This window comes from Fistularia commersonii, chromosome 12 (genome assembly GCF_037954325.1).
Source record: "Fistularia commersonii isolate RoL2024-O1a breed Wild chromosome 12, RoL_Fcom_v1.0, whole genome shotgun sequence".
NCBI classification, from domain to species: Eukaryota; Metazoa; Chordata; class Actinopteri; order Syngnathiformes; family Fistulariidae; genus Fistularia; species Fistularia commersonii.
In genome coordinates this window covers 10,806,703-10,820,934 of record NC_141295.1, presented here as the reverse complement: position 1 = coordinate 10,820,934, position 14,232 = coordinate 10,806,703, and the positions used below count along the sequence as shown (strand labels likewise).

Below are 14,232 nucleotides of genomic sequence, written 5' to 3'. Positions count from 1 at the left end.
GCCTTTCAAATGCTACACAGCGCAACCCACAACAGCAATTCTCGGAGGGATGGAGCAATCCTTGTAATGATGGCATACGTGTGCTTTAAATTGTTTGGCATTTTGAGTTCTAATGTCTCCCATCCTGCTGGAGCCTCCACAGTATTTCTGCTACTACAATGTCTTTATGATCCCAGCGAGAGGCGAAAGATGCGAATATCAATGTGCGCAGATATGCGTCGATGTAACAAATAACAAACGGCCGTTTCATCGAGACACAAGGACCGCCGCTTGATCGATTATTTGGAGGTGATATTGGCAGATTGTAAGTCCATGCGGTTCTGTGCCGCCAGCGCTGCTCATTCCACCGATGGCCTCTGCCATTTGACAAAGCCCTTGATCAATGGTCTTTGTAAATGTTAAGCGCAATATGACAGACGTCTCTCTCGTATCGGCATGATCCTGCTTGACTCAGTGTACACTTGAATTTCTGCAACTGTGCATGCGTGTAAGAGCATGCGCATCTTTCCATATAGGGGTAAAAAAAAAAAAAGGCAGCAGGCATACATGCACCGAGGGGCTCAGATGTCCGAACGCAGGGACCCAAACAGTGTTTGACCTACTGCGTTTCACTATTTGCACAACTAGCTGTGTATTCATGCATGTGTGTATCTATTGGTGCACTAGGTTGATTGTTCATACAAACCATCGGTATCATTGTTGATCGCCACTGTTTTCCCCTGGGTCACATTCTGATCACCTTGGATTCACCGTCGCAGCGGCATACAGCTGTCTGCGGTTCTCTTGTGCTGAAAATACAGGATCCGCTCTGTGACATCTTCTGTTTGAATTAATTTTTTTTTCATTGTGACCCTTTCTTGATAGTAAAGATGTGTAGATCTGATTCGTCCAAATGTCATTTCTGCTCGAATCCCGCTCACCTCCTACCCTATTATTTCTCTCGATTTGTCCGTAACTGTTTTGAAGATTAATTTTTAATGTGAGGTGCACTAAAAGCCGTTGCATTGATCTTCTTTTTCTGCAGGAGTGCATTAAGTTACCCCGCATGTGTACACGTGGGTGAGCATGCAAACATTTGGGTGATGGCAGAGTGCTACTTATTTTACATTACAAGCCTTTTAATTTCGTCAGGGCCGCAGTAAACGCCAGCTTGGATAAAAGTAAATTGTGTGTTATTAGGAGAGGGCGTGCGCGTAGCGGTCCGCGTGAATTGGTGAAACTGCGAGAGTCGTGTGTATCTTCCTGTCCATCACGGTGCTATGTGGAGGCACATTTGAATTGTTACTAAGGAAACCAAGCACTGCTGTTATACATAAGCACATATTCCGAACAGTCTCTCTCTGCTCCCTGCTTTTCTGTCACATAAGATTTTTTTTCAAAATAGTTTCTCTCTCAAGCCCCCTCTTGGAGTATTCATTTGACCTTTTGCGTAGTTTGTATCCTTTTTTTTCCCCAAACATGGCTGACAGAGAGCGCTTTCCTTTTTTTTTTTTTCTTTTTTACGATCTTCACCTCCTCCTGGCTCTTGTTTTGTCTTTGGCGATTTCATCATTCGTGTCATCCTCTTTCTTTCTTTCTTTCTTACTTTCTTACTTTTGTGTCATCTCCTTTCTATCTTTCTTCTGCTGCGTTGCCCCTCCACACCTCCCTACCGACCACTCCTGGGTTTCTTATTGCTGTTTCTTCCTCCACCTCCATCTCTTTTGAGTATGTCTCTATTTATTCTCTCCTCACCCCACTCTTCTTTTCTCTTCTGCCTTCCTCCCACTCAATTCCACCCCTCCCTCTCTCTCTCTCTCTCTTGTTCCGTCTCTTCACTCCAACGTGTTGTCCTTGCGGAGAATTCATCTCACTTACAATTAGCATTTGCACCTGCAATTACGGCTGACAAACCTCTGGTGATAAGGAACCCTTTAAATGCCCAATATTTATTTGCAGATTCCATTTTTCTTCTCTCCTGAATTTCGGGTGCTCCACTGTTTTTGCTTGCCCTATTACTCAGATTACTCCTTGGGTTGTATGTTGGATTTCTACCTCTGTCAGATTTAATCTCCCCTCAAAAAGTTCTCCCTGCCTCTGCTATTCAGGACTTTTTTTTTTTTTTTGGCGCATATAACTAAATAGGCTTCACAGCACACGGTGCATTTTATGAATAAAAGATCACCAAAGGTGTTTCACAACCAGTGAGAACGGCTAAGCCATACGCCCTACCCTCGCGTGAAAACATGCCCTCCGTGCTTAATTCCGAATATGAGCGTGAACGAATACTCATTAAGATTCATCGACATTTTTCTAAGCAGAAAACCTGCCCAAATCTCAGCCCCTGATACGCTTGTGGAGATGACTGATTTGTATGAGCGCTCGCATCCACACCAAAACAGCGAGAGTCCACGATTTTCACATCAGGCAATGACTAATTGTTTTTCTCCCCTGCCTGTCACCTCCCCCTGCTTATATATTTCACCACTCCTCGCACCCCCTCTCTCTCAGCGCATCTCTTTTCTTTCCCACTTCCATCTCGTTCCTCTTGTCTGTTCCCTTCATCATTTCTTGTTTATAAAATCCTCCCATGTTCTTTGTGGCGCAGCCGATACAGGAGCGGTAAATAATAGCAATAACAGAAAATAATGGGTCGCGGACGACTTCAAAGAATAGCGGGGGCGCGGTGGATGGGGGGCGGGCGGCGGCGGCAACGGGGGGGGTCGGGGGGGCTGGACAGAGGAACTAAGGCAAGGAAGGTTTGGAGGGCAAAGGGGAGAAGAGCAATGAGGAGCTGTGTGTGAGGCAGGGAGAGACTAATGGTCACTTGGCCTTGTCTGCAAAGCCGAGAGACTGTCAATCTCTCAAAATTCCCTGTGTGCTATCCAGTCTACACCTACCCCCCCCACCCACCCTCACACCCCAACACGCCCCAACGCACACAAACACACAGCAACACACACAGTCGCTATCTCCTTCGTTCCGTCCTGGATATACACCGCAGGGTTCCGCTGAGGGAGTCACAGCCCGGCGTAATGGATGTGAAGTTGCCACTTGATGGTCCATGAGTGTAAGATTTCTGTCTCTGTGCGGTCAGGGAGTTGAATCAGTTTTATATCGTCACATACCATAATATCCAGGCAACAGCAATATCCAGTGGAACACGGTGAAGAAAAAATAAAAGGCAAAAGCAAATTCTATTTATAAAGCAAACACATTCTGATAATTCACTTGTAGATGCAATCTTCAGGGTATACAGTAATGTTTTCCATTAAGGTTTTTTATCTCAAAAGTTCCATCCCTGCTTTATTTTTCCTGATTTGGACGCTTGAAATTAATTTATCAGCCATTTGAAACCAATGTAGTTGCAAAAGAAAAGTCAAAAGAAAACTCTCACTAGAATTTCGCCAAATAGATGGATATCCACACAGAATGACTTCAGACTGGTTGCTACATTCGGACTGTACCCTCCTAAACCCTGACCTTGAGGGCAAGATATGAAATAAGCGCCGATAAAATAATTAATCTTAATTATCATCACATGTTTGAAAAAACACTATTTCTGTTATGAATTAAAACTTTACAATCATCCACATCAGATGGGGGTCTCAAATCTCCAAACCTAAAATATTATTTCCGGGCTGCATAAAAGAAGCCAATGATTGCATAGATTCAGAACGATAAATCCACACGATGGCTTAACATTAAGAAAAGCAGCTGCAAAGAGGTCCTGGAAATATTACCCTTTCCTGAAGTCCCTGTAAAAGAAATGGCAGCGTGGACTGACTTTTTTAGATATTTCCTAACAACGCACAAGGAGTGGGAAAAACTAAAGGGACCTACCGCCATAGAAAGGTTCCTAATAGCACTAATAAGTACTAGGGAAAAGAAAATAATTAGTAAGCCGGGTAATATATTTTGATCTATGAATATACATAACTCACAACAGATACGACAGAGATGGGAGGCAGAAATGAACAGTGACATGCCAGCAGACACCTGGGAGGAGATATGAATTGAGGCACACCGGACCACAAACTCAAACTCCTGGAGGGAATTCAAGTGGAAAGTAATTACTAGGTTTTTCAGAACACCAGAAATAACAGCTAAGATGGGGCAGACATGTTGTAGTTCTTGCTGGAGGAATTGCGGTAAAGATACTGCCAACCACACACATATATTCTGGCTTTGTCGTCAACTAAGTCTATTTTGGAAGACGGACTTAGAGCGGTTTTTAAACGGGGCATTCCACAAAGCACTACAACAGCATTATTAGGAGTAACCCCTATGGGTATAGACAGAAAAGATGAAAAATACCTCCCTAAACACATTGCTCACAGCAGCATTAAAATGCATAACTATTAGATGGTTACACTGTGATCCCCCAATGTGTGTATATATATATATATATATATATGAATCCAAAAAGTATGGGACATATACCAGATGGAGCAAATTACATATTTATTAAGACTTCAGGAGATTATTTTTGATGGGCACTTGTCATGTTTTTACTAAAACAATGAGGTTGTAGTCGAGGAGTTTTGGAGTGGCACCGGACAAATGCATATGGAGTGGATTTTCATAACGTACGCACCCCCCAACCCAGATATTTCTTTTACTGTTTCCAACTTATTCACTTATTACCATCTTATTATATATTGTACATTTACTTGTCATATTGATGTTGAGAAAAACTTAATAGAAATCGTGTTAAAAAAAACAAAACTATATCATCAGAGAGTATGAATCCTCAGTGATATTTATCTCTTATCTCTTGTTTTTGATTGCTTACGTGCTGTGACTCAGAAAAGTGATAACGTTTGTTGATGTAAACTGTTTACATTTACCCATTTTAATTTTCAGACAGTCCTTTATATCACATATGACTAATAGTGATAGACTCATATCATCCGTTTTGTGTATAGTATTTTCAGATTTAGCATCATCATAGTATTATTCAGTGTGTTCTGAGTGTATTGCATTTATCTTTCCTCTTGGTCTCTTCCTCCAGGGACGGCATTTACACTCCTCCGCAATGCTTGTCAGCCTCCACCTCTCTCCCTCCTGTCTTCAGCACAAGCGCTTCTTCTCCCCCTCCTCCTACCACCACCACCGTCCCCCTGCTCCACCTCCGGACCAGCCGTCCCGGTTTCTTCATCCTGGGCCCCGGCTGACCCTGCACTTCGCCTCCCTGTCCTTCTCGGTGCTCCTCCTCTCCATACTCCTCTTGCCTGTCTGCGAGTCACGGAGGGGTGGAGGTCCGGGCACGGGACCCGGAGGATCTCCGGGGGGACAAGGTGTTCCGAGAGGAGGCGGCGGCGGCGGCGGCCAGAGGGCCGTTGTCATCCCCCCTCAGTATTCCCCGGGCTCACCGGCTCTTCCCCCCATCAACCCCAAACTGATCAACTCGCTCAGCATCGCCGTCATCTTGGTGGGAAACTCTAGTGAAGTGGCCCTGGGGGCGGGGCTTGAGAAAGAGGACTTCCTGCACATCCCCTACCCTCCCAAAGTTGAAGTGGTGACCATGAACGAGACCGACCCGAAGAGCATAATCTATCAGATCTGTACGCAAATGACAAGGAATTCCCTGCAAGGCGTGGTGTTTGGCGACGACACAGACCAGGAGGCTATCGCTCAAATCCTGGACTTCATATCGGCCCAGACTCACATCCCCATCCTGGGCATCAGGGGAGGCTCCTCCATGGTCATGGCCGCCAAGGTAAGGCGACTCATTCTCAAGCAACGGTATCGGTTTGGTCAAAGCTCCTTCTGTTAGGCAAGTGTCTGGGGAGGTTCTCGGTCATCCTGGTCATGGTCAGCCCTCGTCAAAATCTTCTTATCATAGCAGCTGGACCTTGCAGACATTTCACCTCTCATACCAGAAGCTCCTTCTTCATTTGTCTGAAACCATCAAGCAGTTCAAAATCACATTGCTTAAAGTTTCATGTTCAATCGGTGACTGAAATCAAGAGACCCAAGTGGTTTATTTTGAGGATGATGATGATGATTTGTGCCAGTTTCAACGCGAAATACTTTGAGGTTTGAAAATTTAGCATAGGGATTAGTATTTTTGCTCAAGTAGTATGATTGGGGGGTGGGGGGGGGGGGGGGTCTGCCACTGTATGTAAGACCTCTCGCTGCACAGAGCTGCCTCGTTTTCGAACAAAAACTTCCTTGATGATTGAGTTCACTCGACTTGAAAAGGGCTCAAAAAACAAAAGAATACATAACAAGTCAAAAATCATCTCTGTGGGAAGAGAATTGGCACAAACCGGCATCTACAAGGAGAAGCTAGGGTTCGGAAGCAGAAGGATAGTTTTGAAATGCACTCGGTGTTACAGGTGCAACGCTGAGGTCGTGCTTTTATCAGCTGCCTGTTGCTCGCTCTTGTAGGAAATGGGAGGACGAACAGAAACCGTCTGTTTCCCACCATGTTTCTTTTGAGAAATAAAGGTATTTACGTATTAGATTTAGTTCAGACGGATTCATGAATGCTAAGCGAGGAGAATGTTTTCATTGCTCAAGCATGTATATGAACAGTTAATCGGTCAAAAGTCAGATTAGGGGATTGGTTAAAATTCTAAAGATTGGTTTATTGAATATGGCTTGGTTTCTGACTGTGGGGCGCAATGTTATTTTTAGCAATAAACAAATCATCTATAATAGTTGTTGTGAAAAGGTTCGCCATCTCTTCCTTGCGTGAAAATAAACCCAATTTACATTGATTAAAACATTTAAATGCGATTCATATTGACGATTTGAAACCAAAAGTAAATTCAACGGGAAAAAAAAACATGTGGTTGGAAATGACATTTACGTTACCAAATTGTTCATAGATTTAAACATTAACATGTACGCGGAGATTATTCAGCATCAATTTGTTTCAACGTTCAATTGTTTTGCCACGCAGTTGTCAAAACCACCCATCAACAGCTGTCGGGGAAAGAGAAGTATGACGTTGCTATGGGTAACAAAAATTCAACTGACTGTAACATTTCACTCATTGCGCGACCAATTTTCTTATTCACCTGCAAGGAGTAGCTCAGTGCAACGTGGAAACGGTGACCCTCATTTGTCAATTTGATGTAAAAACCAGTGCAAATCCGAGTGTCTCAAAACTTTATTCATCACAAATCATTAAACATCCTCATCCTGATTGTAAAAGCAATCATCACGATGGTGATATTAATTTGTGCCAACAAATTTCTCATTGTCTGTCAAACTTTGGGGCTGGACAACTGGTGCTGAATATCAATTTGTTCCCAATGTAATGGCATTTACTCAAAGGCTGCAGATGAAGCTCTTATTTTTTCCATGATTTCACTCCATCCTGTAAAGCAGATGATCTAATTGGAATTTGGGTACATTGCGCTCGATTGATTAAAACAAGTTATCTATGAAAATTATAGTTTATCATGTAATTCATGCATCATGTCAAGCCTTTTGTCTAAATTGAAAATATTTGTCAGCTTAGCAAAGAGTCTAATTAGTTAAAATTGTCAACTACGATTGCATTTGACAAGTTTCAGCGCATTGAGCCGTGATAATAGGCAGGCTTAAAGGCTCTGAACAGAACGTTATAATCGTGATATCAAGTGTTTCATTGCAGAACATATAAAAAATCCGGGCTATCTGTCAATGTTCATCAACGGAGATGAAATCGAACGATCCGTTCAGAGAGAGCCGTGTTACCATCCAAAAATGCAATGCAATCCAACTGACACCCTCACGCTCTGTGCCGGGTCCAGAAACACCGTCAGAGCCAGCAAGGCCATTTCTCCAGTGTCACAGTATGAAAGGATTAAATGGAATAAAAAGGTATAAAAAAAAAATCTAACGTTCGTGGAGAAAGTAGAGGAAGGACAACGACTCAGTGTACAGTGGAGATTCAAGAAGATAATTTTGTGAGTGCGTGTGTGTGTGTGTGTGAGTGTAGGGGGGACGGGTTGTGAGATTATAAAATAGCACATCTAGTTTGAGTACGAGAGCGTGAGAGAATAGTGCTCAACGTATAATTACTTCATTTTAACAGTGAAGACAGACAGAGGGCAAACCATGAGTGGCAACAGGAAACCAAAGATAAGGATGTGGAAGTGTGTGTGTGTGTGTGTGTGTGTACTGTCCATATGAGGTTGTGCTTGCGTTAACCGCACATGTGAAAATCTTTGTACTGTTTTACATTTCCAGCGACTACGACTGACACGCCTTGTGTTCTAGTACATTTCTCTGTTATGTACGTTCACTTTACTGCCTTCCTTTCTGTCTCACACACACACACACACGCGCGCGCACAAGCACGCAGAAGAATGAGAGATGAATGTGGTGGATATAGTTGGCATGGCAACCACTTACTTATATATTTGTCTCAACTTGCTCTATCAAAGGAGTTAAGGCGGTTGAGCAGAAGAAACGGATATTTCTGACTCTTTCAGAAGCCGTTCTTGGAAAGAAGGGGGGCAAAAAGGATAAAACCTAAGTGCTGGAGGGGAAGGGGCTCATTTTTTTTAACCGATGAATAACTAGACAGTACAAACAGCGAGGTGTAAAGACTAGGAAAATGAATCAATATGGCTATTTCTTTGCATTATGTAAGTCTTTTAATAGTTTATCATTGATTAGACAAATGACAAACAGTGGATCTTTAAGGCCGGCGTTCAGACAAGATCACCTGAACGCATTTTCAGGGCTTCGTTCTTGCAGTTTATAAAAATTCCACAGGGGTCATGCCGACAACACGCCAAAGAAACCTTTGAATGTTCATTCATTTATTATCTACACCGCTCAACGTGCACTCGAGGGAGCTGGGGCCTATCCCAGTTGTCACTGGGCAAGAGGCGGGATTCACCCTGGACCAATCACAAGGCCGCATATGGAGACAAACGAGCGTTCACCCTCATATTCACACGTCATGGCAATTTAGGATGTCAAGTGAACCCAACACATGATTGGGAAACTGGAGAACCCCCGCAGACACGTGGAGAACATGAAAAGTCCACACAGAAAGGTTGGAATCGAACCGGGGACCTTCTTGCAGCGAGGCAACGCCGCCCACCTTTGAGTTTCTAATCAGAAAATCAGAACTATAATTGTCAAATCCCATGATGACGAGCCCATTTCAGAGAGGGATAAGAATTTATCAAGACGCTGGCGGCAAGTTCATGGCTTGATAATCAAAGATAGAATAAACCGGGCGAAACAGCGTTACTGAAAAATAATTACATTTTCCACGATTCCAAAATGTAATTACAGGAATATACAGTAGCTTCCTGTTTTTGCAGGAAATTCGGGTTGGCCAGAAGTTAACTCTTACTGCATCTTCAGCTGTTGAGTCGATCGTGCTATGTTTCGTGAAATGTTTCCCCAAATCGAGGGGCCGCCGCTATTCACTGTTGAGTTTGTTTTTTCCTTTTTTCTTCCTCTTCTTCTTTTAGAGATTAGAGCAAGAGCGTTTAAAGGCCAACATCGATTATGCACATTTCCACTCTGAAATGCAAATGGATTTTAATGAATGAGAAATTCACTGTCAGATGCAGGGGCTGATCATTATTGAGCTCTGTTTGAGCCAGACTGACACAACTTCTATTACCGGCACCGTGCTCGCAAGAAATGTGCAGTTCAAAGAGAGAATAAAATTTTAATCACATGAACAAAGTCGAAATTCTAATTTAAACCATATAGTGAAAAATAAGTCATTTGGAAGAATGGGAACCAGTGGGTCCCCTTCTTGAACTGCGGCATGAAGCTCATGTATAATGTGCCGACTCATTATTTATAGCTTCTCACTTGAAGCTATGCCAATACAATCGACACATTTCAATCAATCAAGGCGGAGATAAACGTCTTATTGGAACATGTCACCGCACAATGTCAAATATTGTTAAAAATCAGATTGTTTTCGGAAAACAAGCCTGCGCCTCCGTTTGACAAGTGATTTTTACACGACTGCGGTATCAGGATCCATAATCTACGTTCCGCTCTCGACAGACCTAAACCTCAAATGTAATTGAAGTTTCTTTCTTAACTCCCTGTGAAAGAGTTTTTTTGAGACATTATTCATAAACGCAGATGGCGAGTCTATCTTTAAATGCTGTAACCACCTTATTAGTGATGACTCAAATTTCTTTTACCCTGTTGACCTGCCGTGCATTTTTCCCTGTCTTATATTTATATCGCACCCTGCTCTGCCCACCAAAGCTGACTCAGACCGAATGTGACAGCCCAATACATTGGTAACTGTGATTGGCAGCAAAGTACGAGGAGCGATGATGATCAAAACGTCTGCGGTCCGTTAAACAGATACTCAACTTAATTCACACACGTCCTGTTAGCGACGCTCTCCTCAACAGACTCCATTACACTCTTAAGTTCTGATTTGTCGTCCGGTCATCCAGCTAAACTTGTTATTGATTCCATATCACGCGCATACTCTCATATGAAGTACAACTCCGTTTTCTTTGGGATTATTTTGACTCTACACACTCAGTAATTCCTCAGTCCTGAAAGGAGATGATTTATACTGAGCCTTCGCGAAACCTGCAGCAAACACATACAGGTGACGATCATTTTTTTAGCATATAGATTGCAGTTTTATCTCAGAATCACTTTAATTTCACCGTAATTGTGTTTTTAAATGGTCTTTGCTGGGGCTGATTTTCTCTTCTATGAGTCAAGATATAAGTACCCGCATTGTTCAACAATAGTATTTGTATTTTACACAAAATAGCAAAATAAAGGTGAAGGAAAGACTATTGCGAGATTACTCAGATGGATGTAAAGTGCTGTGACCATAAAGGAGTGGTGGTATTTATCCTGTTGGTGCAAATGTTTTTGTGCATTTGACTGGAATAAAATAAGATAAATAGAATAAAATAAATGAAATAAATGAAATCACCGTAAGATAAATAGGGCATGTGGTTATTCAGCCTCGAAGTGCATAAGCCTGTGGTGTTTTCCATCCATTATCAGTCAACAATGACTAACCTGTTTGGCTACAAATCCTCAGTTATTCATCAACTTCAGATAATCTATGTAGGGCGATGCACTGGATTTCTCCATTTCAGGTGAATAAGCAATTAGAATCCCATTTAAATTTACATTGAACACATATGTTCACTCACGGCATTTTGATTTTTGCACATGGTCCCCAGTGTAGTCGGCGACGCCGCATCGAGGGGCCTCGTACCTCGCAGCACTCTTAGCATTATTTTCCCTTCTAGTGGCCAATTTATAATGAATCAGTGAGCCGATGCAAAATGCAGGTAGGCCCTTTATGCACCAAACACTTTCCTTGCCCCCATTTATCCATTAATTCAGTCTGTGCCATGTGTTGGTACTGGCATAATTGGACAACACTGTTAGCCCTGGCCCGTACTCTTCGGCTCTGGCGACTAATGAGGTCTTCAGAATCTATTGTTGAGACTTAAGCTGTGTGAATGTAAATTGGTACACATGTGAAACACAAATAAAACCTGCTGGTGTTCATTGATAATAGCCTTTTGCGTCTGCTTTTGGAGATTATGGCAGTTGCTTTTCTTGCACACGAGGTAGATAGAGGAACAAAACACCCTGATATATTTTCTCATAACTGTCTGGTTTCCGCAAAGTATATTCATTTTCCTTAATCCTTTTTTATTTGTTTGCTTGTTTGTTTTTTTTCCCCCTCTGCTTTCTATTCTAAATGGCCCGTTGTGTTTTAATCGCGCAGCGCTCTTTCAGTTCCGCTTGTTTAAAAACGAGTCCATCATGGGGAGAAAAACTGTCATGTGGTCAATAGTACAACTCATGGATGAATGGGCCGCAGTCCAGCGGCTCCCCCCGTGGTGTGATTTTTCATATCGAATGAGAAACAAAATATTCTTTATGGGGTGGACAAACTGCCAATGGATCCCTCTGGAAAGCTTTCCGGCTTTTAGTGTAAAAACATTACACTTTCCTTAAAGGAAATCTGATTCACCACTCGCGGATTGAGTACTAGGATTATAGAGTATCTTGATTGAAATAGATGAGAACCTCTTGTCGGGCGAACACAGTGAAAAGTACCTCTATGCACAGATGTATATGCGTAAGGTAAATTAATCCACCGTAAATAACCTATATATGATTTTCAACTCAATGTACCAAAGTTCCCTTGTATTGCATGTAAGTACTTGCTACTGCCTTGTTATAGGTCGTCACTACAGCACTCACACATGGCAACCGGTCACAAAAAAAAAAAACAGAGCTCGTATTAACCTGTAATATCTACGCTGATAAAAATCCCTGAGCTGCATAAGGGGAGCCTTCATTGTATTTACATGTGCAACCTGGTGGTGACACTGAAAAACCCAGCATGTAGTATCAATTATTTGTGCTTTTCCGGAGAGAAAAAACATGAATAAAAACACATTTCTATATAAACAGTATATTGTAGAAGACATCAAAACAATGGTGAGAAATTACATCGAAAACAAACAAGAAGAAATCTCATCATCCGGAAATTGACAACTAATTACTTGAACATTAAAAGAGTTGTGGACGCTAAGGTTATTTGTCCATAGCAAAAGGAAAATATGAATAGGATAACCAGAACTACTTGGTTGAAAAAATGTATCTAATATAGTTGTTTTCTTACAGTGTGTTCAGCCAGTCTCTGCAAAGAGCCACAGATTTCTTATCAGTAACAAATTACCAGCATTATAAAATAGCACATACTGCCGTTTATTTCAGTGAAAAGTTAATCTGTGTACTCAAACAAGTTTCTTTGTCCCCTTCAACACTGGTCAAGGGTGGAAATGGTGAGTTCACTCTCTCGTTAAAGGGCCAAATCTTTGTCTTCCTCATCACCATTTGCATCACTTTTCTGCAGTATTCCCTCAGACAAAGTTCTGAAACCAGCAAATTTGAAATGAATAAATTCATGAGACCCTTATTGCCATTAAATTCATCCCGAACTCTTGCTAAATTTTGATTTTGTCCCTCAAATGAGCTAAATATCCTTGAAACCTCCCCTCTCACTTTCTCCCTCTCTCCCCTCTTGTCCAAGTCCCCCTATAATGAGTTGGTTTTTATCAGCGACTGTGCCATCCGTGGACCGGATGAGTAATTTGGAGATCACAGGAGATGTCTCTGCATTGCACTTGGTTACAACAGGTTGTCAGAAAGCTCTGGGCTTCACTCGCCTTCCAGCTGCCAGAAACTATCTGGCCTTTTAACATTCCAGCATAGCCGGCCTAATTGTGCATACAATTATTAACTTAGTTAAGATTGTGCTTCAAATGAAATTGTTTTTCCGTGTTGTAGAGGTCCTGTTCTTTACCGCTCTAGCTTAGGAGGAATATATGTTTATAGATGCCAGCATTTGACACTCACCCTACTTAGATTTCATGAATTGATAACTTGATTTTCTAAATAAAATGAATATACCCAGGTTTGAGAGTGGAAACTTTTAAGTTGCACATGACTGTTTTTTTATGCTTAAAATGTTTCTCTTCAACTATATAGTTAGAATTCTTTTAGGCAGGTTGGTGGGGAAAAGGTATGACAGAATTACATTTGAAAAATAATAAACAAAAGAATCTGGATGTACTTGATGGTCTTCTGGGCGCCGGCTTAGACATAAAAACTGTGGGATGGATGTTAATACAAAACTATGATATGTCTAATATACGCTCTAAATGGCTGTTTTTAGCATGCCATCTTGCAGTGTCCTCATCTGCTGCTGTGGCTCGACTCCGAAGTCGTACACCTGGTCCAAAACCCCTCCTCGGTCAGGTTCTCATAGACTCCGATCATCTACGAGGAGAGAAACTCCCTCAAGCTCAGTCATGAGCATTAATCTTTGTCCAATCAACAAAATTAGAAAGATGCAGACAGCAGCTGTAAGGTAGTAGCGGTAATAAAACATATACACGGCATGCGCAGTCAATACTCTGCTGTTTGTCACAAATTTGTGATTGTGAGCCATGAATGACGTCGCTTGGCTAATTTGACGGCGCTTGAAAAACATCCATGCTTCCCCTTCTGTTGTCACATCTCATTAAACCTTTATCACTGTTGCATCTGATCTGCACAGTGTAATATTAATTACTTTTTGACGTTTTCATCTTCAAAACAAAGAGGGTGAAGAAGATTGAAGAAACAGAGAAAATTTGTTAACAATCATGGCAACTCAGCAACGGGTATTTGGATGATCTCTTGTCACAGGTGTCAGTGTTTAGAAATGTATAACAACAAACCATTTTGAAAGAAATAACTAAAACATTTTGACATTAA

General features: G+C 41.9%; 1 protein-coding gene across 2 annotated transcripts in view; it reads left to right on the top strand.

Moving 5' to 3' along the window:
* The window catches only part of grin2bb (glutamate receptor, ionotropic, N-methyl D-aspartate 2B, genome duplicate b), a 95,853-nt gene that overhangs the window by 18,947 nt on the left and 62,674 nt on the right, over positions 1-14,232 (top strand). For both annotated transcript variants that reach the window (XM_086157006.1, XM_086157007.1), the window contains exon 3: positions 4,994-5,701. In XM_086157006.1, coding sequence (XP_086013132.1) covers positions 4,994-5,701 — 708 coding nt within the window. The remainder of the gene's footprint in view (positions 1-4,993; positions 5,702-14,232) is intronic.